Source organism: Rattus norvegicus, chromosome X (genome assembly GCF_021556685.1).
Source record: "Rattus norvegicus strain SHRSP/BbbUtx chromosome X, alternate assembly SHRSP_T2T, whole genome shotgun sequence".
Lineage (NCBI taxonomy): Eukaryota > Metazoa > Chordata > Mammalia > Rodentia > Muridae > Rattus > Rattus norvegicus.
This window is the reverse complement of record NC_141554.1, coordinates 72,176,325-72,200,915: the sequence shown is the minus strand read 5'-3', so window position 1 is coordinate 72,200,915 and position 24,591 is coordinate 72,176,325. Positions and strand designations below refer to the sequence as shown.

Sequence of the window (24,591 nt, the reverse complement as noted above, 5' to 3'; positions counted from 1 at the left end):
ATGTGGGCAGAACACGTGCTATTTCTGGATGGGGGAAGACAAGGAGGTGACTGTCCTGAATGGATTTGCCATCAATGAATTTTGCCTGTGCCAGGTTCTTTGCCAGCTCCTTCATCCCATGGGGGAAGTTTAGTCATGGTCCATTATACAGGAAATGTCTGGCTTAAAATGTCACTCGAGATGGACATCCCAGAAACAGCAAGGCTACTAAGAGAGGGGCAGTCTTAGGAGACACCTTCCTCCCTAGCGAGGACTGAAGGCACTGGATAGAGAACACTATATAATGTAGCATCTGAATGTGGCCTGGGAGTGGTTCGTAGTTGGATGCATATCAGTCTAAGAAGCAGGACGACAGAAACAGAAACACAGAGGGGTTACTGCAAGGGGCGCTGCCTGCCCAGGACCAGAGGAGACTCAGACATTTCAGTGAACTATGTCATGGTGGCAGTGAGTCTGAAGTAGAGCAGTGGAAGAGAACTCAGGAAGGTGGCCCCAGAAAGATGCACTGGCCTCGTATGGTTCCTGACTCCTTGAGACACTCGTTCAGCTGACTGTTAGGCCCACAAGTACCAAGCAGGGGCCCAGTAAGGCTGACAGAGCAACTCTACAGGCCTAGTGCTCTCTCTCACAGCCTACAACAAAATGAAGAGTGCGGTGCTCACCTTCCTGCAAGCCAGCTCTGTGTGCTGGGGCCCCGGCACATTGGTCCATCCCTTGAAGCGTTCTGCAGCATCCCGGAGCAACTCCTGCACACTCTCCTCCATGTAAAGGCTCAGACTCACCCCAGCAGCCTGTGCTTGCCTTAGCTCAGCCAGGGCTGGCCCAGGAGGGGTGAGCTCAGCTGCACTGTATGAACCACATAGTTGCACCACCATATCCTGGGGTACCTGGGAGGGCGCACACACACATACACACACTGAGTGGGTGCTATGGGGAGCAGGGTACCCCACAAATGTCAGTGTAAGAGTAAATGGAGATGGGGGGATGGGAGAAGGGGGAACCAGGAAAGGGGATAACATTTGAAATGTAAATACATAAATTATCCAAATAAAAAAGAGTAAATGGAGACGCATGGCTACTGCACCGCAATGAGGCAGATAAGAGACTGAGGGAGAAGGTTCACAAGTTAGAGTCTGAGGAGTTACGTGTCAAGCTGGGCTCTTTGCCTGACTCGGAGTCTGGGATGGCCAATCTTGGTTGTCAACTTGACTAAAACTGGAATCAACTAAAAACCAAGCAGCTGGGCACACTTGTGGAGGATTCTCTTTATTGGATCCTTTGAGGTGGGAAGACCTACCCTAAATCTGGGCCATTTGAGGTCAGAAGACCCACCCTAAGTGTGGCCCACACCTTCTGGTGGCAACCCACATGAAAAGACACGGTAAAAAGAAGCTCTTTGCTTTTCTCCTGCTACCTCACTCGTGCTGGCAAGGTTCTCTCTCCTGCTGCGAAGGCATTCCTTCCTTCACTGGTCTCAGAACCTATTTTGGGATTCAACATAGATCAAAGACCAGCCTCATGGACTGAACAACTACCAGATTCTTGGCCTTTCTATTGGGAGACAACCGTTGTTGGACTAGTCAGACCACAGCCTTTAAAGCCATTCTAATAAATTCCTGTACACGCATCTCTTCACTCTCTCTGTTCTGTTCATTTAGGGCAGTGGTTCTCAACCTTTCTTATGCTGTGACCCTTTAATCCAGTTCCTCATGTTGTGGTGACCCCCCTAACCATAACATTATTTCTGTTGATACTTCATAATTGTAGTGTCAATATTTTTGGAGACAGAAATTTGCTAGAGGGGTCAAAACCCACAGGTTGAGAACCACTGCTCTAGGGACCCCGATACAGAGTCCAAAGGTGAGGCCTGATAATTCTGATAGTCAGGTACCACAGCCTTTCCTGACTTACCTGGAAAAGTTTCTTGCAGTCACTGATCATGTGTGATAGACCTTGTGTGGCAGCCATGTTCTCACTCAAGTCCCTGGGGCCTGGCCGGCCAACCAGGCTTCGTTTGCTCTTGATCCTAGGAGATAGGGACAGAAGAAGATGGCACTAAGGCATAAAACAAAATGGGGACAGCTGCCTCTTAGTTCTTGGGAAGTCAGCTTGCCCCTCCTGACCATAAAATCATCTAGTATCTTTTAAGAAAGGCCTGCTCCACAGTAGCTAAGGCTAAAACCCCTCCAGGTGAGGGCAAGAATTCCCCAAGACCAAAAAGAGCCAATCCTGGACTGGCCCTGGCATGCACTCTCAAGTTCACCTGGGTGAGGGGCTGTCCTTCTTGGAGACATTGAGGTGGAAGATAGAGGGTGCCAGGCACACTGCCAGGTTGCCAGCTGTCATCTGGTTTTCCTCAGCAGAGGCAATGTCACTTAGGAAATAGAGCAGGGTCTGTAGCACTTCTCGGTTCTCGTCAGGGAGCAGCAAGGTGGCAGCTTGTGCCGCTGCCAACCACTGTTCTTTGGGGAGGACTGCAGGACAAGAAAAGCACAAGGGCCTTCTTTATTTTCCCAGAAGCACCAGCAGCAAGCTTCCTGTTTTCCAGAATGCAGAAGGCTTGAGAGTCTCCAAAGGAATGGCTCACATGGGCTCTGCGATGTTGCTGGTGGCTAGATCTAGCACTGCTCTAATACTCAGGACAACATTTGGGAAAGCCCTTCCCTCGGGGTCTCAGCCTATTAGACCAAAACTAGGTTTGAGGGAGTAGTAGGATATGGCCCCTCTCCAAGTGCCTTTTCAAATCCAGAAAGTAAAAGTTCCCATGAGCCCATGCAGCCAGCTACCAGGTTCATTTTCCACAAGCCCTCAGGATCAGGCAGGCTGTGTAGGGAAGGTTACTAAGGAAGGGTCCTGGTGACTTACGCTGGTAGATTTGTAGGAAAGTGGTGGTGAGCTTGCTGGTAAAAATGGGCTCAGGCAGGTCTCGGAAATACTGCTTCAGTAAATCAGCCACATCGTAGGCCGACTGGCCCTCATAGCAGACGTTGTCAGGGGATGTCTCATTCATTTGGCGTAGGCTCTGAATCCTGGACTTGACCCCAGACTTGCGAAAGATGCCCACCTAATCCATTGAGGGAAAGAAGAGAAGGGAAACTGTGAGCCCAGGACTGGGGTGTCCAGAGCATAGGCTACTTTGGAGACAGGAAGCCTACCAGACTTCCTGATGGGCTCAGCAAGTCCAGAGGGAAGGTGGTTTACAGCCTGCTTCCAAAGAGAAAGATGGCTGTCATGGAGACGAGGATGAACAGATGGCCTTAGGCTAAGGCAGTCTCTGAGACTAGGAAGTGTACATACCCCGGGACAGAAAGAAGCTGTCCCCAAAGCGGGCAAAAGGCTCCAGCCATAAAGAAAGGAAAGGAACTTTGGCATCAACCTGGCTGAGCCTTGCAAGGAAAGGAAAGGTTTCTGGTGAGTAGCCAAACCCAAGAGAAAGGGGAGTGCAGTCAGCCTTGGGCCTTCCTCACCTCCCAGCACCCTTTCCACATAGGCTCTCTGAGGAGGACTCACCTGGTCTAGGCACTGGCTTCGTAGGTAGCGCATAGCTTGCTGAATGCTCTGGGGCAAGGGTTGGCCTGTACGCTGGACATGAATGAGGGGTGGCACTCCAAATACATGGTGTCCCCGGTAGTCTGGGGTTTTGTTTCTTTTCATAAACTTGGGCATTGACCTGTTTGGTGGTTAACAAGAAATCAGGAAGAGAGAACTCAGTCAGAGAGGCCTACAGAGAGGAGGTGGTAACTCAGCAGACCACTACAGGATAGAGCGCTGTTGTCCCACAGGAGAAATAAGGCAAAGGCCCTTCAGGCAGGAAGGACAGCATGAATGAAGGCACAGAGAGAAGGGCAACTAGTCCCACAGGTTGTCAGATGACACTGCTTGAGAGTGAATAAGTAAAGGGCCAGAAGGATGGGGCTACCTCAGAACATGAGAGGATCATGACAGAAAGGAATCTGGACAACGGGAAGCCACAAGGATGTTTATTTACTCAACACACGACAACCAGAGTGTACTTTAGGACAATCTCACTGATGGTAGCAGAGAGGACGGGAAGGAGAAAGGACAGCTGGAGGACCTGGGGATTTCCAGAACACATCTATCCTAACACACACCACCCCAGCCTTCTGGAACAGTACCATGTCACTGGCCTGTGGGTTCTGCCTGCCTGCCTGTTCTGCCTCTGGGCTGTGCTCTGAGGGCATAGAATCTAGGAGAGTCCATAGCTCTTGTCCTGCATAGCTCAAGAGACACTCACCATACCCAGGCTTGTTTGTGGGGCACAGTGTACTTTTCCATGAAGCCAGTGAGCCGCAGCAGAGAGCCCTTGTGAAGCAAGTTGATCTGGCCTGCAAACTGCCTGTTGATCTCCAGTGACTCTGAGTTGAGACTAGGTCGGTGGGAATTCTGGAAGCTGTGCCAACGAAGTTTCCTGAAGGGAGAGGGACAGAGAGCACCGGAGACACAGGTTTGCTAGGCCTTAGAGAAGACTATGTCCTTCTGGTCCCTTTTTATCACCACCCCTATCCTTGTCCAGAAAGGGAGTAGAGGGAAGTGGGAACGCATTAAGTACTAGTATGGTGCTTTGGGATGGCAAACGCTTGGTTCAGCCTTTGGGTCACCCAGGGTTCAAGAAGCTCCCATGGAGAGTGGCACCAAGTTCAGACCCATTTAGACCCAAAAAGCAGTGCCAGTCTCAACCCGTTCTAAGGCTACCGTGCCAAGAAACTCATCCAAGTTGAGAAGCAGAGGCCACGTCTAACACCCTTGCTGTTAAGATGAGGAAACCAAGTCCAGAAAAGGCACCACTTTCTCAAGGCCACACCAGAGTTAGAGCTTGTACTCAGAACTCCAGATTCTTGAACTCGGTCTCCTTTTCTCTTGGGACTGGCTGCCTGGAAATGATCTCCTGGCCCCCAAGGACTTTCCCTTGGGCTTTGTGGCTAGGAAAGCAGATGAGAGAAAAGGCAGAGACTTAGAAGGGACCCCACCCTCACCCCTACTCCAAACTCTTACCTGCATGGTCTGGTAAGTGAGGCCCCGACACCCGAGTCACGCCGTTCACGGGGTACTGATGCGTTAGGTCCCGCCAGGGCGTCTGCAACATCTGCCTCATTCACGGAGTTGCCACTACTGTCAAGTTCACTGGAGGATACCGCTGTGTCAGAAATGGAATGCCCTTCCTCCACGGACAGGCTGGAGGCAGAAATAGGCTCTGCGGCTGAATTTGCGTCTTGCTCAGGATGCTGGGCCTGGGCTGGAGCCTCAGCCTGTACCAATGGTTCAACCACAGTCGGGGCCTGATCCAGGACTATCAGTGGGACTTCCTCCTTGACTTCAGTTGGGAAACCTCTGTGGACTTGGGACTCTGCCTGGGCTAGAGCTTCATCCTGGCCTTCCACCTCAGCTGTGGCTATTTCCACTGATGAAGTAGCTTCCTCTTCCTCCTCCTCTTCCTCCTCCTTATCTCCAGGCCTCAAGTCTGGGTACATGGCCTGAGACCACAGCTCTACCCGTTGCTGTAGCCCCCACACATGCTCTAGGATGTCATCTAGATGGGCATAGCTGCCTTCACCCTCCTCATCTTCATCTTCAGCCTCAGCCTGTATAGGCTCAGCTGGGTACAGCTCAGGCAAGTTGTCGTAAGTGCTGGCATGGCTGCCGGTAGAACCACAGGAGCCCCGGCGCCCTTCATAGCCCCAGCACCTATTTGGCTGCCAATCTGCCAGGTGACGACTATCATCTGGACAAAGGCTTTCAATGGACAGAGAACGAGGGAATGTGCCTGGCTTATGGTCCCTAGGCACATGCACCAGGCAGTCATGCCTGCGATTAGGCTGAGGATGCCGGAATGTGGCTACAGGCCAAGCCTCCCAGGTTTTCTGAGTCTCACCATCTCTGACCCTGGGTGAAGTGGTGACCCTGTTCTTGGCCCTGTGAAATCCAACTGAGAGGAGGCCACGGCAAGTGCGGAAAGATGAGGCTTTAGTGGCCTTTTCTGAGGTGGCTAAGCGTTGCTCAGGTTCTGTTTGCCGGCTGTCACCCTTTTCCTTCCTCCTCAGAGATTCGAGGTGCTTGAGGAAGCTTCTGGAATAATGCTTCTTCACTTTGTCTTGGGAACCCTCCTGGCCCTGGGTGGGACTAAGGAAGGGCTGGTTACTTGGGCTGGGGACATGACCTAACAAGGGCAGGTCTGCTGACTCTGGCGAAAGGCTCACGGAGATGGCTGGCAGAGAGGCAGCGCTAAGCTCGGTGAGGACACTTTCACAGCTTGAGGTCCCCGGGAGGCTAGGGCTTGGTGGGGCCAGCAGGGCAGAAGAGCCCGTGAGAGACCCACACTTGCTTTCCTGCTCAAAGGCCCAGTGGCTGCTGATGGTGCATTGCTCCTCCTCTTCTGAGTCGTCATCCTGGGGAGGCATCATAGGGAGGGGTCACAGAAGGCCAACAGACAAGTACCTGCTTGTGCCCTACTCTGCTGCCAAGTGCTTTGGGGTAGGGCGGGGTGAGGAGCTTTGCTTTTGGGTAGAGGACATGGAATAAGAATGGAAAATAGGCTCTCACTAGGAGTCACAGACAGAACCTACATGTACACTAACAATCACCTGTCTAATTAATCTACTGTCCCCGCTTCACAGATAGGGAATGTGACTCAAATCAGAAGATATCTGCCCAACATCATTTATTGTCATGGTTATGTCAATGAAAGAGATTATTAAATGCTTATTCCCGATAACTTTACATTAAAATGGTGGTATCTAAGAGCTGGAGATGGTTTTAGATTTTCTAATTCATCTTCTCCTTGGCAAGGTGAGGAAACATCCAGACAGGAGTTGAAGTTTCCCAACGGGCACTTTGGTTGTCAGTGACAGAAGTGCCCCAAGACAAGTGCTTTGTCAGTTTGGCTACCCTACCTGACTGCAGGCCTCTGGTAGGAAAAGCTCCAGGGGAGACCAACAACTTGTCCCCCAGAAACAATGAGCCCATAAGGCTTACTTTTGAGGCTGTATACAAAGAGGCCTTATAAGAAGGCCTTAGTTAGCTATCAATCTAGTCTCCTGACTCATTTTAGTGATGGGAAAAGTGCGGCGAGGGGCCTAGGGAATAAGATCTTTTTGAGGTAAGGCTATGGTGATTTTGACTTGTAATCCCATCAAGCCAATGACCTTTGTGCCACATTGCCCCATCCCTTCTCCTGTTCAAGGAATTTTAGCTATGACAAGCCAAGTAGTGAAGGCAAATGGGTTTCTCTGAGGAAGGCCATCACTAGATCCAGTTATTAACATAAACAACAGGGAGAGGCTTGAGTAGAGAGCAGAGTCAGGCCTGAGCCGGGGTACTTGCTTTCACAGGCTCACCAAAAGCCTAAGTGATCTCATAGGACCTGCAGTACAGGAGGTCCGTGCATCTCTACCCCCATGCTAGAGCTTGTTCACAAGTGCATGTCCCAGCATTGTGCCAGGTACCGTGAGACCGCAGACCTCACCCCTTGCCAGAATTCACCTGCTTGCATCGAAAATGAACCTCGAGCTTCATCGAAGCACAATTGTTCAGGGTCATCAGCCTCCTGCAACACAAAGTCCGTGTTCACCCAAGGTCCCCAATTCCCCAGAGCCTGAGATAGCCTACCAAGACACCTGCAAGACGCCATCCACCATTTCCCATGGTCAAGTGGTCAAGATTAATGTCCATGATGTCTTAAGTATGATGCTGGGAAGGTTAGAGCCTCTGTCTTCTGGGTACTGAGATACAGATATCAAGAACAGAGCATGCAGAAGGGACAACAGACACACCGAGGGTAAGACCCAGAACTCTCAGGAAGAGATGGGGTACAGTCTAAGAAGGCTTCTGGGAAAGCAAAGGTAGGGTGCTGAGGATAAAAGAAGCAGGAATAGCTATTCCAGACTTCTGTGGGAGCCTGTGACAAGGGAAAGAAGGAAGGTCACAGTCAGTCAAGAAAGAAAGTAGCAGGAGAGTGTGTGATCAAAGTTAAGAGAGGTCAAAGGAAGGGTGGCAAATGTGGCATGCCAATGGCTTTGTATTTTTGCATAGAGGCAGTGGCAGATTTTAAACAGGAGAGAGTGCCTACCCGGGGTTTTCAAAAGGTGATCCTGGTGGCTATGGAGAGGAAAGCTCTTTTAGGAAGGAGGAACAGAAGACAGAGGCTAGCCACTGAGGCAACTTTAATAGATTCAAGGAGAAATTGTGGTTTAGCCCTGGGAAACAGCAGAACTGGTTTATGTGGGGATTCTGAATGCAAGGCATGCTTTGAGGAGTCTGAATCAAGACCAAATCTGGATCTTCTAGCTACAGTGATAGGGGTAGAGGAGGGGATCATAGATGCAGTCAGTAACTATGAGTAATGTAATTGCAGGGAATGAGCCCCGTTACTAAATTATGTTCCCCTCTAATACAAGGTACACAGGGATTATTTTTTCTACAAAGAAGTACAAAATTGGGCTCAAGGCTTCCTAGGTCTGGTCCTCAGCCCCCCTACCTGCACAGGGCCCCCAGAGAGTCCTGGTCCAGAAAACTGTAGTCCTTCTTCACAGAGCCAATATCCAGGGGGAATACACCTTCTGTGTGATGGAAAGAAGCAACGATGAGTCTGGCCGGGGATCAGAAATGGCCCCAGCTACACTTGACCTGCAGGGGTTGGGGCAAGGGAGACAGGAAGCAAGAAGGCAAAGGCCACAGCAGACGGAAAGCTTGTGAATTAAATAGAGGTGGTAAGGCTTGGCTCTGAAAGCCTCTCTAAGCCTTAGACCTTAGACCCATAGCGGTCGCATATCAGATATCCTGCATATTAGATACTTACCATCCCTAACAGTAGCAAATTACAGTTATGAAGCAGCAACAAGATAATTTTATGGTTGAGGTCACCAAAACATGAGGAATTTTATTGAAGGGTCACAGCATTAGGAAGGTTGAGAACCATTTAGAACTTGAGAACCATGCTGTCGAGTGTAAGGCATAGGAAGGAAGCTTATGTCCCCGGGTGCAGGTGCCTGGGAAGGTGATGGAGCCTTTAGGAAGTACAGCTCGGTGGAAAGAGCTGAGTCATTGAATGGATACCGGAATTTCATCCCTGTCCACACTATCCCTCCTGACCCTTCCTCTTTAGCCCACCCTGAGGCACGGTGCTTTCCTCCAGTCCATTTTCCACCGTGATGTCCTGCCTGGCCTGACCCAAAGCAACATGACCAAGCAACCATGGATGGAAAGCCCAAGGCCATGTAAATTGTCCCTCCTTTTCAGCTGTTTATCTCACGTATTGTGTCACGGGAAAGAAAGTTAATGAGGCAGAGAAAACCCAGGGAGGTCAGAGTTGGCAATTGAGGGAGAATCTCAAGAATGTCCTGGAGGCCTGGGCTGAAATGAAGAAACAAGTAAAGCAGGCCTAGGTTCAGACAACAGGTCCGATACGCTCCGTGGTGCCAAGAGCCAACTTGAGTTTTCTTTCATTTCATTTCGGAGCTTTCAGAGAGAGAGGACCTCCTGCCAGTCCAAGGCAAATAATGGGATGTAGGGAGGGAATATGCACAGAGAGGACAGCATGAAGCCATACAATGTCTTTCCAGAACAGTGGGAGCCATCTTCTCAGGACTCAGGGAAAGGAGCGAGAAAACCAAGAAAGACATCAGGAGAAAAGGGGGAGAGAGAGAAATCCCATCACAAAATTACGCATTGAGTGCTGCATAAAGTAGTAGTGAACGACACAAAATTGGGGTCCCTGCCTTCAGGGAGCATATGCTCTCATAGGAAACTACACAAAACCTAGATGACAACAAAGGCCGTGAAAAGCCTGAGCAGGGTTGACAGGGCAAATAGAGGCTGGAGGCAGTGTGACTGCTGATGAGACGGAAGCAGCTGAGGCCTTTCTAGGGACGATTTCTCAGACAGAGAGAGAGAGAGAGGGAGGGAGGGAGACGGGGGGGGGGACAAAGAGACACAGAGACAGACACAGACACAGAGACAGAGAGACAGACACAGACACAGAGACAGACAGACAGAGACAGACACAGACACAGAGACAGACAGAGAGACAGAGACAGACACAGACACAGAGACAGACAGAGAGACAGAGACAGACACAGAGACTGCAAGCACTTGAAGACTGAGAAAAAGATTGCCTAGGCAGAGAAATTGGAAGGAGCTGTTTTGGTCCAGAAGAAACAAAATTACCAAGGTTGTGATGAGGGAGAGACCTGGGTCAGAGCAAGCAGGTAGAATGGTAGTCATCCAGAGTGTAGTATTTGCACCCATCCCACTTATCAAAGTACCTGAGTCACATGGTCAGTCACTACCAAGGATAGGTTTGGGAAGGGGAAGAGAAGCACGGAGGTCAAGAAGGACCCTGGTGCCCCAGTCTGAATGAGCAGCGATGGATCATAGCAGACCTGGCAGTGGAGGTGTTAAGAAATATATTCATTCTGGAAGAAGAAAAGGCCTGCAGAATGTTTAGCTATGGGGAAGAAGGGAATTCAGGATAATCCCAGGATATACGGAACCTAGGCAACAGGCAAGGGCTATGCCTTTAGGAGGTTTTGGGGGAGAGGCTTGGCAAAATCTCGGAGGCACCTGATTAGATCTCAGAGTAAAGGCACTGAGTTGGTGGCTCATTAGAGGAAATCAGAAGCTCTGAAATGAGGTCTGGACAGACCCCATCTGGAGCTGTCACCGGAGAGATAAATGAGGATCTCATAGCAAAGAAATGCAGGGAAAGCAAAAGGCTGAGCCCTGGGATACCCAGATATTTGGATGCCAGTTAGAGGAAGTAAAGTCAGCAAACAGACTGATGGCAGCAGGCAGAGATGAAGAGACAGAGGGGCGGGAGTATTTCAGAAGACAAAAGAGAGTGGCTACCAGCACCCGAATACTATTGAGAGAAGAGTAAGGTGAGGCCTGGAACTCTTAAGAACAGAGCCCAGACATGAGGGCATTGTTGTGGGAGAAGTAGGGTCCAAGACTGAGCCACCAGAATGCACAGTTCCTCCTTCGTTATGTCTTCAGGAAGGACAGAACGCAGCACAATGGGCAGGATGGGGCAGGGAGGGGGTTCCTTTAAAACGTGGCTAGCACCAGAGGTAGAAGCTAAGGAGAGCAATCTCATAGAGAGTTCTGAGCACCAGGAGTTAATTCTTTCACAAAGCTGATCAGGATGCACGGGAGTTTTTGTGTGGCTGTGGTAAGCGTGTGTTTTACCCATTTTGCAGATGAAAAGCTGCAGGAGAAAGCAGGTTTTGGAACAGGGTAGGGAGAGCAATTGAGTGGCTTTACCTTCAAAAAGCTGAGCATACTGAGGGAATCCTGTGGCCCGGAGCCATTCACATGCTTTTTTGGCCTCAGCTTCTAAAAGAGAACAGAGGAAAAGAAACAGGCAGAGAAATGGGATTAGCAAATTGTTGGCTGAGTTCTGCCTTACACCCAGTAGGCAAGCATGCCTAATTCTGGTGATTCAGGAATTGCAAGGAAGACACGATGTGACTGGCCAACTGTTTCCTGCTCCCTGTTTCCTGTATCAACTAGAGCTTTCCTGAATCTCATCCCTTGCCTGTCGCAAATCCCTCCCACTCTCCCAACCCATGACCTAGGCCAAAACATAAATACCACCAGTGGCTTCTAGGATTGTCAATCTTCCAGGCCCCAGGCAGAGCATCCTAGTTCAGCTTGGAGATTCGAAAAGTCCAACAAAGCTTACTACTTCCTTTCTCATTAGCATAGTTACCGTCATCCAAACTGCTGAAAGGGCAAATCTCATTTAACACATAATCCATTACCTGTAAAAAAAAGGCTCTTCTCCTCAGGGTAACAGCCATATAAGCAAACTCAGAAAGAAAATGATTCAAGCCAGGCACAAGACATGCCTATAATCCCAGCACTTAGGTGGTGGGGGTGGGAAGATTGTGAGTTCAAGGCCAGAGGGAGGAGAGGGAGAAAAATGGGAGAGGAGACTTGCCTGTGGTCTCATAATTGGCAAAGTGGTAGTGCTGCGACTGGAGTCCTAGTTAAGTCTGACACTTTTCTAGGCTTCCAGCCCTTGGGACAGCAGCTTCCTCAGTTCTTTTCTTCCCTACCTACTCATTAATGTCCTGTCCACCTTCCCCATGCAGCTTCCTAGGACAGTCCTAATTCTCCTTATGGACTGAGCACTCCAGTGCTGAACTGTAGGCTGTCACAGTGCAGGCCTGTGGGGGTCTTGTAGGGTAACAGCTGGGCTGGCCTATCTCTTCTGCTCTGGGAGTACCTGGCACAGAGCTGGACACAACACACAACCAGACAGAAGCTACAGAAGGGTCTCTACAGGCCACCAGAGACACAAAACACTAGCAGCAGAGTTCTGGGACTATCTGGAAGTAGCTACTTGTTCCCCATGCAGGCGTAGCCAAGGAGGGTCCTGCAACCATGCACTGTGGCATTGTGGGCTTGGCAGGAGAAGGCTGCTGGTCTCCAAAGAGCTGCTCTGGCCATGGAGTCTTGCCCTCAACATATCCTCCCTGTGTGGCAGCCCTGTTGACCAAAGAACTCTAGGGAGACTGCTGGGTTTCTTCCAAGACAGAAAGAGCTCTATAATCTTAGTGCTCAGTTACAAGGAAATCTAGGAGGAGACCCACGACAGCTAGGATTGATGAGAAAAAGGACTCTTAAAACACTCTTTCAGAAATGCAGGTACACAAGAGAGAAAAGAGCTTGAGAAGGGGGAAGGCATCAAAAATAAGAATACGCTCCCCAAGGATCAAACCCTGGTGAGAACTGTGGAGAGGAAAGGAGAACGTCCAGCAAGTTGGGTGTATGGGTCAGCTCTGGAGCAAACGGGGGATGCAGGGGTGAGCATCTGTACTTTCCTCCAAGAACAGGCATCGGCTCAGCACCTACACTAGCATCTGTCTCTACATACAGCCGCAACAAAATATTCTCCTGACTATGAGCCACGAGGATCGGATCGATTGTGCCCCTATTATGCATGCAGACGTCCTGGTCCTTGGGAGCACCCACATCTCTGTGGGTGTCTTCCTAGTGCAACTTCCTCTGTGAAGCTTCTTAGGGTCAGAGCCCTACTAGCAGTACCTCGGCTTGTCTGGCAGGGGGCAATGCGGGTCTAATAATTCACCTCCCTGGGCCAGTAGTTCAGGGTCAGTGGAAGAGGAAAGGGGAGAGGACTGCACACCAACTCAAGGAGTATCTGAAGTTGCCCTTCCACAGTCATTCCCTTGTCTGCAGTTTCCATGATAGCCCCAGCAGATGGCATTTCTAATATCTGAGCACCCAGTGGGCAACCTGTTACTAGGCTGAAAAGAAAAATCTAAAAACAGAGCAGGCCGGACTTTCCAGAGAAGTGTGAGAAGGAGACAGAGAACTCTCAAAGGTAAGGAGGCTGGTATGCTCACTGATCATTTGTGTGCCAGGGACACTTCATGTACTTCATGTATTTTTTTTCTTTTCTTTTCTTTTCTTTTCTTTTCTTTTTTTTTTTTCGGAGCTGGGGACCGAACCCAGGGCCTTGCGCTTGCTAGGCAAGCGCTCTACCACTGAGCTAAATCCCCAACCCCCTCCATGTATTTTTTAGTGTGTTTGTTTGTTTGTGTGCGCACACATTCATGCACACATACAATCTCACCATCTCTCCAGTCCTTTATCAATAATTTTTAAAGTTATAATACACACACACACACACACACACACACACACACACATATACTTTTTTAGTAACTATCTGTTGTCATCCAGAATTAAGTATCTTAACTGAAGCGCCAACCTTGAACATTTAATCCCATGTTCGGTGTTCTTTTCCAAGACATTACACTACCAGCCCTCAGATTCCAGACAAGCAAGAAACCAATTCTAAGTTCTGAAAAAATCACAAGCCTGTGCTCAGGTCCTGATGTTTCCAGTCACCAACTTTTTGACAATGGGGAAGTTAGATAATCTCTCTATTGCCTCCACGAAAAGGAGCACCAAGCGAAGCACTAGGGAAGAGAAAAACTATTAGCAATTTATGCCAAGTCCTCACTAACCGTGCTCCCTCCCAGATCTGGTTTTGAAAGTCCTGAATGAAAAAGGAGGTGGCCTGGCTGACATGCACCTCTGGGTCTGAGCAATGAGTCCCATCAATCTCCGAATTGGAGGCAAATGGCCCCAGGAAGAGACGTTAAGCAGCAGAGACTTTGGAGGGGCTGCAAGACAAAGGAAAGGAGCTGAGGAGTTTGGGGCTGGTCTCAGGACTGAATTCCCCAGCAGCCCTCCATAGCAGGAATCCAGAGAATGTAATGGGTTATTACCGAGCAGGATGTCAGGGACACTGACTTCTGACAATCCAGCATTTCAGGAAGACCTGGAGGCCCTGAGGCTCCTTCTCAGACGGAGCAGTCAGGGACATATGTCTTGGTGATTAAGGGGTGAGCTAAAGTACTTTGTTCCATCCATCTAACGTGCCCCAGCCTGTCAGGCTAGACCAGAAGTGACCCCACCCCCACCTACTTCAAGAGTCAACTCACCTGAGGCTGGAACTAGCACAGCCCAGACTGCGAACTGGCTTATGTGCCCAGCAGGAAGAGTGACACTGGGCAGGCTGAGGCGAGTGGCACAGGAATGTCTATAGCCCCTGGCCGTAACCTCTGTGGCCAGATGTGCAGATTCCAGAGCAAGACTGCCAGTAGTTTCAAGTGTTGTATCCTGCAGTTAGTGCACTGGCCAAAGCCAGGACAGGTCAGCAACAGCATTTAGCTGCTACAAACTGGATTCCATCTTTATTAAAGCTCAATATCCCCGAGGGAAGTGCTTAACTGATACGGGACACAGGGTAATAGTGAGCTCTAGACAGGAATTAGGCCTCACGGTTTTACCCACAATTCTCCTGTAGAGAATGTCAGAAAAAGGATAATGGTATATAGAGCTGTCACAAGCTTCAGAAGTCAATGACAATATATGAACCCGTATATATACAAGTCACATCTTAGCATAGAGATTTATTTATTTATTTATTTATTTATTTATTTATTTATTTATTTATTTATTACAGAGGGGGGACCAAGGTGAAAATAAGGGCTCCTGTAGCTCACATTCTATGAATATGGGAACATTTTATACACTCAGGGGAAAAAAAAAACAGCAATATCTGTCTAAGAGGATAATGCTTAATGATTACAAGGAAATTGAGAAAAAAATTCTAATCGAGTCCCTGAGTACCTTACTTCGTTCTCTGAACTATGGTTCCTACATTTACACATTGAGGATTAAAGGCTCTCCTGCTAGAACGAAGCCCTCTGAATCAACTGAGCAAGACACAGATGAGCCCACAGAGACTGAAGCAGCAAGCGCAGGGCCCACACAGGTCTGCACTGGGTCCCCTGCATATATACTCCAGCCTTCAGGCCAGTGCTTTTGTGGGACTCCTGAGTGTGTGAACAAGTGAGTCTCTGACTCTTGTGCCTGCTCTTGGGGCTCTTTTACTTCTCTGTTGGCTTGGTTTGTCCAACTTTGATCCGATAGTTTTTGCTTCATCTTATTATATGCTATTTTGTCATTTTTGGTTGTTATATCTTTGAGGCCTGTTCTTTTCTAATGGAAGATGGAAAACAAGTGGATCCGGAGTAGAAGAGAAGTGGGGAACAACTGCAAGAAGTAGGGGGGCTATAATCAGGATATATAAGAAGAGATTCTATTTTCAATAAAGGAAAAAAAAAGATTCTCCTATTGAGTTCCTCAGTTACCATATAGATGGGTAACCTTTAGCAGTGGTCCTCCTCCTCCTCTTCCTCTTTCTCCTCCACCACTATCTCCTCCCCCCTCTCATCCTCTTTATTATTTTCTCCTCTTCTCCCTGTTTATTTCTGCACGGGAGATAAACTATAGAGCCCCATTTTCCAGGCTAGGCAAGCACTCTGCAGTTGAGCTGTACATCCACATTCTTTCATTGGTTTGAAAGATGGCAAACGTTGTCATTACAGGGGGCTAGTTTGCTTAAGGCTATTTGAAAGGCGTTTAAGACACATGGAGACCCTGTGTTAGTTACAGGGAGATAGAGAGAGAGGAGGGGGATAAAGCACTGGGCAACTATGCTGCAGGAGATGAGTAAGGCTTCACTCAGCCAGCCGAATGAACTTTAGTCCAGGGACAAGCACCCCTCTTCACATGATTCTGTGCCTTAAATTAAGGTCCTTCTGCCTATAGGTACTCAGTGATCTGTGAAATTGTTGCCCAGGCTCCAGATTCATCCTTCTCTTTCTCAACCAAAAAAGTCCATCTTAGGCCTAGGCACCGGGTAAGACAACGGGCCCAAAGCAAGGAATGAATAGATGTCACAAGGGCTGACATGAAGATGTCCCTTGTTAGTTACTGGACTTGGGTATGCCATTTTTCCTCAGCATACTCTAGGTGCATATTAGCTCATGGGGAGATTTGAAATGAGCCAGTGCCCTGGCACAGGCTATCCTCTTGGGATGGAGTTGGTTTTCATTTGTTTCTTTGTTTCTACAAACACAGTGATTTCCTTTACCTTAATGATTAGCCTCCTGTTTAGAAAGGCATCTTCCCAATAGCCCTTGTCATAGACCATCACAAGCAGGGTACGGTATCAGCACTGGTCTTTTTCCCTTTTAGTCTGAACAGGAGGAAACGCTAATATCCCAAGGGTACTGGGATACCGTGATCTATGGGATAATATAAGTTCTCAGGGTAGGCTCTATGAAGCTAAGCTGTGATCTTGTGTTGGGCTAGGAGAAGGAGGCAGGAAGTGGAGCTCCATACCACTCCAGACCCTGTCACTGCAGTTAGCTCTGCCTAAAAGATCCTCAGTTCATTCTTGGCTGATCCAAGGTCCAGTTCCTGTTTTCACCCCCCCCCCCGCTGGAAAGAAGCCTTTTCAAGACAGAATGTCCTTTGGAAGGGACTTCCTATCTCAGACGCTACCATCCTTGCTTATGACCAGCTCCTTCCTTGTCTTTCAGATGGACGCACTTTACCCACTTAGCCTTTGAGGCTGGCACAGGAATGCGACTCTTACAGGTGTAGCCTCATTCCAGTTTATGCAGGGTGATAGCAGTCCTGGGAGAGACGCTATGACAGGTTGATTTTCCTACCTCTAGAACAGAGAAAAAGGGTTTTTACTCAACTATCAGGTATTCTGGAGCAACTGGAACTTCCCTTCTTGACCATGAAGTAGAAGAGAGTAGGTAATTCCCTGCCTACTGGAAGGCCAAACACATCCATAGCCACTTTCTGCTACTGCTGCTCTTAGCTGAATTGCCACTCTAACTCAATTCTGGCATGGGAGGGAGGGAGGCACAGGGAGGAAGGGAGACAAGACCAAAATAGCTCCCATCCCACATTCCAAACCCCACTGGAGGGGCACCACAGCAAGGGCCTCTGTACTTCAGCCAGCCTACTTTGGCAGTACTAGACACTGGCTGGCCTCCTGCTTGCTAGGTCGTAGGGCAGGACTATGGGCCCGGCTGCACCTGTTCAGTTGCCAGCCTGAGTCTCTGCCGGAACTGCAGCTGGATACCAAGCTCCTGGGCCCATGTGAGCAATACTTTTAGAGTCTTCCTGTCACAAATGAAGTACCCACAAATGAAACAGCCTACATACAGGGAAAGTGTAGGGGAGCGGGTGGCAGCAAGCCCTCAAGCCACTGAAGATTTGGCTTGCTAGTAGACTTGTGCAGACCCAGTAATGTGCCTCTCCTCTGACACTTCATATCTGCACCTGCTCACAGGGTAAAACTTTGGAGTCCTTACCGAATGGATTCCCGTCCAGGGACAAATTCCCTTCCTATCTGACAATGTCTGGAGACATTTTTGGCCATCCTACCTAGATGCAGGGTGGGGCGAGAGGGTTTCTGAAGTGTCAGCTTCAGTCTTGTCAAGGAGGCCTCAGATACCTCAAGGCAGTCATATCTACTTTTGAGAGATGTTCTGGTGATGAAGTAAGGAGTCTGTCAGGAGTGGTCCCTTGATTCTATGGGTGAGCTAGAGATAGATGGCAGCTCTGATACGAAATGCTACATGTATAGAAATTATTCAAGACCCCCAAAGACACCACAACAGTTTCTCCTCTCCAACACGCCCTCCAAAGGAGTGGTGGCTGTAAATAAGGCTCGCATGCGCTCCAAGGTTAAGTAAATCCTGGTTCACTGGGGCTGTTTGAGAATCTGGGTCCAGAGACAGCCAGGCCTGTGGTCTCCAAGGCTAGTAATTGACACAGTGGGGCCAAAGCAGACAGCTGACATTCCTATCCAGTCCAGGGCTTCCCTGTGACAGTGAAGGTCAAAGCTGCCACCTGCTCTGCTGCAGTTGCTCTATTAGCTTTCTTGCCCCCAGGGGCTACTGTCCCCAACTCAGTTCTAGGTGCTCTGACAAGGTGACCAATAACAAAGAAAGACATTTGTTTTAATAAGCTATGGGCTATTTCACCCATTCCAGTCTCCAGCCTAGAGGAATGAGATGCCAACCAAACTAGTCTAAGGCAGATGCCAGACCAGTAGTAACTGCTCTCCACCACAGTTTGAGTTCAAACTTTGGGCTGAAGGCCAGGCAAACCGCCTTACAGCTTTAGCTCCCTTACTAACTTGTGTGTAACCTTAGGGAAGTCCCTACCTCTATCTGAACCTAGTTTCTCATCTTCTAGTGGCTACTCTCCAACCCCTGGAGTCAGAGCTGTCAACGGCAGTTGGTGGTTCAGCAGAGGAGGAGGAAGATGCATTTGGTCTTAGGTCCTCAAAGAGGGAATGGAAGGGAAGAATTCTGCCGATGTTCTTGCCTCAAAAACCATCCAACACCTTGCCCTCCTCTCTCCTCCTACATATTGAATCATCTCAGCTTCTAACAACTTCTCCCACTAAATGATCAAGTTTCCCATACACAGCTGTGTTCTAGGTGCTCATGCCTAGAGTACTTCAGCCCTCTATATTTCTAGTCTCCAATCTCTCCTGTCAACAGACTATCCTACCAGCCTTCTCCCAAAGACCCCAGCCATAACTTGGTTACTCCTCTGTTCTGGAACCTAACTGGCCCCCAAAAAACCAATATCGCCCAAAGCCTAGGGCAAAAATTGGCCTACTTTTGAACAGACACCCAAACTACAGACTAGATCAAGCATTCTAACCTATGAAGCCTCCTTGACGCTCAACATTCACCAGCACGTGAAGCTGTCTTCCCCAATGGCTGGTCACTCCATTTTGCTGGGTCCTATTTGTCTTGGTGCTCCCAATGCACTGTGGTGAGGGATATTGAATGTTCTGGCAAAGCCTGGACAGGAAGCTTTGCTTCCCAACTTAGCAGTGTATGCACATCTGGCTCTAGCTCCTCTTCTCTTATCTCCACAGTATGAAACAGGAGCAGGCATCTTACCTGAAGCTCACAGATGCTGTACTTCAGGCAACACTGCCTGGCAGAACATCGTGCCTTGGGGCAGGAAGCAAAGTGTCTTCGGAACCATCCAGGTATGAGAATGGAGAAGGAACTTTGTGAAAGAGCAGAGGAGGCATTCCACCCTGGGGGAGTTATTAGCTCTTCCACTTGAGCTTAAGTATGGGCAAGAAAGCTCACCTGAGATGTTCAGGAGCACTTGTTACCTCCCACTTCCCTACAAAACCTCGGTGTTCACTTATTTTGACCCTGCGCCACCACCTTTTAGTCCTGCTCCCCTTGCCTATTTCCCTTTCCTTTTGCTGAAGCCAAATATAAACTCTGGGCAGGAAATGCCTTAAAGTAGCCTGGCCCCACCCTGGGATCAAAAAAAAAAAAACCTGTCTCTGACAGAAAGGAAACAGTCCTGCAAGAAGTGGTCACTTCAAGCAGCAAGCTGACACAACCTCTCCCCTGAGCCCTGCAACCAAGAGAGCTGTGGTGTGCACATGGCTAGGGGTAGGACTGACGACATGAGTGCTTGGGTCAAGGTAGGACCATAGGAAGAAGAATTCCAATTGGTGACCTGTCATCTGTGTAAGGCCTACAGGAATGGCACTGTGGGATGAGGTGGAAAGAGTGAGGCTAACCGCCTGAAGACAGTGCTGGGTTTGCTCCTTGTTAATGGACTCTGCTCATTAGTAGCAATGTGTATGATACGAAATTTAACTCTTAACTACAATGAAGACAGACAGTATACTACCACAGACAGTCATGGTTCCCGAAGAGTTACTGTGCAGCCAAGGACTGCAGAGATGTGTTCCTTGTGCTTCATAATCTCCCTGTGCCTCAGTGTTCTTATCTCTAAAATGGGGATGTAATCTCAGAACCAACGTGTTTTTGTAAAGATTAAATGAGATAACAGCCCACTTATCCTGTGCGTATGGTGGATGATGTGTGCAGGGGTATTTGGGGCTCTTAAAACAGGGTTAACCTCTGGCCCTCCCTGATCTCACTGTCCCCAACCTGCCCACCCTCGCAAACCCCACCAGGCCTGCACGCATGCGCTTAGGAGCACAGTTGAACACTTAGCCTGAAGTAGTTCTCATCCATGGGGAAAGCACCAGATCACCTTGCGTTCCATATGGTGGTCACAACAAGCCAGTGCAAAGCAAGTGATGCCCATTGCACAAACACAACACTGAGGTTGTGAAAGACCAGTTATCTTCTGCTGGAGTACGGATGTGGCCAGAAACCTGCCGAACTGCCAGAACCCCTCCTGTTAGTGAGTTCCCATTTCAACCTCTCTTAAATTTCCCCTCCAAAACCATTCCCTGTGAACCGTGAGTGGACTCAAGTAATAGCACATCAGCATCTCCGTAGTACCAGGCCCCGTGCTGGGCACTAAGGTCTGAAAACACAGCACAAGCTCTCCCAGTGTATTAAGCCAGAGATGTCTCGCCAATCCTACTCAGGAAGGGCAGAGGCTGAGACAAATTATCCTTTGACGACAAGATAACAGGGAACAACCTCCAAAGCAGGGGAGCTGGCAGCTAGTACAGTCTAAGGAAGGAAGCTTGCAGCCCCCAAAGAGTCTGAAATGGGTAAACGTGGAGGGGGTGGGGAAGCTAGATGTTCTGGACAACTCCCCCACCCGCAGAATCCCAATACAAGCACGGGGATAGATGTGCTGGAGGGCTCTCCTAAGTGTTAATCCACCCAGTCTTCTCCCTGCCCCTACCCACCCACACTTTCTAAATAATGCCACCCGTTGTCAAGACAGCACATTAAAATGTCTCTTCTTCCCCAGTGACACCCAGCACCCTGCTCCCTACTTTCAGTGCTGATGCCAGAACCACCCCCAAATCCCTCCTTCAGGCCCTTCTCAACTCTGGTGAGGCTCTATTTTGGAGTCTTTATCCCACTACTTCGTGTTTTTCCTCCTTTTACCTTGGGGGAGGGGGTGCAAGTAGGCAAGCCATCTGGGGACTGACTGCCCAGAAAGATTAGTTGCTTCTGGATGTGATGTGCACTTGGAGGGAAAAGAGAGGCCCAAACCCGTGTCCCTTGCCTCCTGGCCAAGCATCCAGAGTGTCAGCTATTAAGCTTATAGGAGGCATAGTTAGACTACCTGGGTGGTCTTTGGATTGCTGCTCAATTGTCTGACCTTTTTAAAAATCTCACCTTACTCATCTTCTTTATACATAAGGCAGGGAAGATAATGGCTCTAACTGCCTTATGGAATTGTCACAGGGGTTAAGTATGGTAAAAAAAAAGTGTCAAGAATTTAGAGTAGGTCACTAAGATTGTTTTTAACATCATTAGCACAGCCTGTTGCAGTGTCACAAACGTCACCAAAGATGGCCAGAGGAAGGAGCCCTATAAGGGCAACAAGAGAAATTTCCTAGATGGAATAGAATCTGAAGTCATAGGGAAGTCCAGACTCAAGGCGTGGAGGTGGTATGCTGGAGCCTTGCACAACCCCAGGTCAGTGAAAAATAGCAAAAGTACAAGGCTCCCCAAAGTAACTACGTAGCGACCCTCACACACGGATTTTATTTATATAGTCAGAATGAATGCTCAGCAACCCTGAGAAGTAGGTTCATGTCTCATTGTTGGCACATGCCGACTCAGAGAGGTGAAGCCACCCAAGGCTTTGTCCAAGACTATCAAAGCAGAGACATCTTCACAGCCTTCTCTTGCTCGACTCTGGAGCTTTCTCTACACTGCATTCTTCCTTTATCTTTATTTCTTTTTGACAGGGTTCTATATGTCCCAAGCTGGCATCATACTTGCTATGGAGCTGAGGACAGACCTTCACCTTCCCCTCTCCTACTCTCCATCCCAGGTGCTAGGATCAGGTGTGCATCACCACATCCTGTTTATGGGGTACAGGGACTTGAACCCAGGACCTCTTGCAATGCTAGGCAAGTGTATTATTAACTGTTCTACCTCCTCAGCCTCTTGAGAAGATCGTGCTGGGGTACAGGCTATGTGAGCCAGTTGTTTAGAGCCAAGCCCTTCCTACAAAGTCCCTGGCCCTGTCCGGCCTGATTTGACCTCAGCCTGGAGCAAAATGGTAGGATACAAGTCCATACCCCAGACAGGCCAGTCTTTGGTCCGCCCAGATAAAGAACAGGAAATCCCAGGCCAGCTCCCCTGGAGATTGCTCCTTCTACTACAGGAACAGAGGCGCAGCTCAGGCAGAGGTTCCTCTGTGGTGAGGAAGCTGCCTCGTCAGCCCCAGCTGCCTTGGCTGCTGGGTGTGGCTTGTGGAAAACAGGGAGAGCTGAGTGTCAGGAGACCTGGGTCCCAAATCTTGCCTCATTGTGAACCGTTCTCTTCGTCTCCTGAGCCTCAGCTGGGGACTGCCAAGGATCCCAGCGAGGGAATCAGGGGAGCTACTTGGCCAGGCTACTTTGAGGGAACATGGCAGTGAAAGAGTCCTGGAAACTCAAGAAATGGCACTGGTTGCTCTCATCATTGCTTACCACAGGAAGGAATGACTGAGTTGGTATTTCTCTCTGGTCTGATTCACTCTCTTAGTCCACACTGTAGGCACAGCTCATACCCATTTCTGTCTTCTTTAGTCCCCAAAATACCCACTTTCATCCTGCCATTCCAGTTGCTGAAAACAAATGGCAGAAAAAGGCAGTGTTCGAGCCCCTACCCAGGCGACATTACGGTCAGCTGAATACCTACTCTCAACTGTCTTGTTATCTGTCAAGGAAGAGGATACCAAAAAGGCCTTGCATTCCAAGGGTTCCCCAATTAAGATCTGGTTGGACCTGGATAATAAGGTTGTATAAGCTATCTTGGCTCAAGATTCTGGAGCTTCGTGTCTGACTGTTGGGATCATCATCAGAGAGGGATTACAAAGTTCAGAGTACAAATAACCTGAGGAGAATGGGCCGGGCTGTACCCCATTGTTAAAAGAGCCACGCACCATAGCACATAGAGGGGACAATGACTAGGCTGAGGGGGGCAGGGGTTGACTCAACTCTAGAAGGAATATTTGCAGGAGTTGAGCTGTTTAGGCTGGAGAAAACAGGGACCTGTACTCAGTCTTCAGACTTCAGAAAGTCAAGGAGAAACGGCAAGGGGCAGACTGGGTCTCAGGCTTAGAAGCCTCGAGGAGATACTATTATGTTTAACAGGACACGGACTTGCAGTGATCCCATTGACGGGAAACAGCATCATGCAACTTCCATTGTTCCAGGATGCTGAGGCCAGGTAAACAGTAACAAGCACAGGGGAGAGAGCCTAGCTTCAGAAGGTGTGGGCCTCACTCCTCTAAAGGTCCTTTTCCCCTGGACTCTGTTTGCATACTTACCACTAGGGGAGATGGGGTGGGGTGAGAAAAAGAGAAACAGGCCAAGCCCTCCCTGATTCCCTCAGAGTCCTGAGATCCCAGGGACACCTTGGGCTTACATTCCCCAGAGAGAAAAGTCACTCATTAACTTGTGGCTGAATGGGTCAGAGGGAGACCTCCGAGGGCAGATGCAAACATGGGGAGAGGCTAGGGACCATATTGCCCATGCCTTGGAGAAAAATTCAGGACTCAGACAGCCCAACCAGACACAGGCTAAGGAGATTTAGTGGCTGGATCTGGTTGAATTTGTAGCCAGGCCTGTATCACCCTGTGGGTAAGCGAAAGGTATTAAGTGGAAGTGCAGGCTCCCATAGCTGGAAGGGAGCTGGGAAAATTGGGGTCCATGAACCTGTCCAATTTACAGAAGCAGAAATGGAGGCCCAGGTACCCCTTGGGTACACAAGCATTTTACTGAAGTCACACAGAAACAGAAACAGAAACAGAAACAGAGGCCAAGTTCCTGGCTCTGTTAGACACACAGAGTTTGTGAAATGTTGAATCCTCTGATCCTTCTAGAACTATCGAAAAGTGCTTGTGGCCTAGAACTTTATAAATTGTGCCTGAGTTCCAGCTGGACTTTTCTTACTACCTGTCTAGATACGGGTTCTTGGTGAAAGTTTCTTTTTCTTTCACACCAGAGGCCCTTAGCCTTTCAGCTCACTGGCCCCAGATCCCCTTCTCCCTGCTCCCCTCCCTGCTCCCCACCTCAGCAGCACCTGGGATTGGACACTGGGCCTCGCACATGCTCAGTAGGTATGGGAGCTGAGACAAATCTCTAACTCTCTCTCCCTCTCCCTCTCCCTCTCCCTCTCCCTCTCCCTCTCCCTCTCCCTCTCCCTCTCCCTCTCCCTCTCCCTCTCCCTCTCCCTCTCCCTCTCCCTC

General features: G+C 49.2%; 1 protein-coding gene across 4 annotated transcripts in view; it reads right to left on the bottom strand.

The window, feature by feature from the left end:
• Stard8 (StAR-related lipid transfer domain containing 8) overlaps positions 1 to 24,591 on the bottom strand; it is a 117,017-nt gene that overhangs the window by 2,605 nt on the left and 89,821 nt on the right. For all 4 annotated transcript variants that reach the window (XM_087599766.1, XM_087599764.1, XM_087599765.1 and 1 more), the window contains 10 exons: positions 11,275 to 11,346; positions 8,492 to 8,573; positions 7,498 to 7,561; positions 5,014 to 6,404; positions 4,256 to 4,429; positions 3,511 to 3,670; positions 2,866 to 3,064; positions 2,264 to 2,474; positions 1,912 to 2,026; positions 663 to 887 (listed from right to left, as the gene is read on the bottom strand). In XM_087599766.1, the coding sequence (XP_087455892.1) occupies positions 663 to 887; positions 1,912 to 2,026; positions 2,264 to 2,474; positions 2,866 to 3,064; positions 3,511 to 3,670; positions 4,256 to 4,429; positions 5,014 to 6,404; positions 7,498 to 7,554 (2,532 nt within the window). In that variant the 5' untranslated portion in view covers positions 7,555 to 7,561; positions 8,492 to 8,573; positions 11,275 to 11,346. The remainder of the gene's footprint in view (positions 1 to 662; positions 888 to 1,911; positions 2,027 to 2,263; positions 2,475 to 2,865; positions 3,065 to 3,510; positions 3,671 to 4,255; positions 4,430 to 5,013; positions 6,405 to 7,497; positions 7,562 to 8,491; positions 8,574 to 11,274; positions 11,347 to 24,591) is intronic.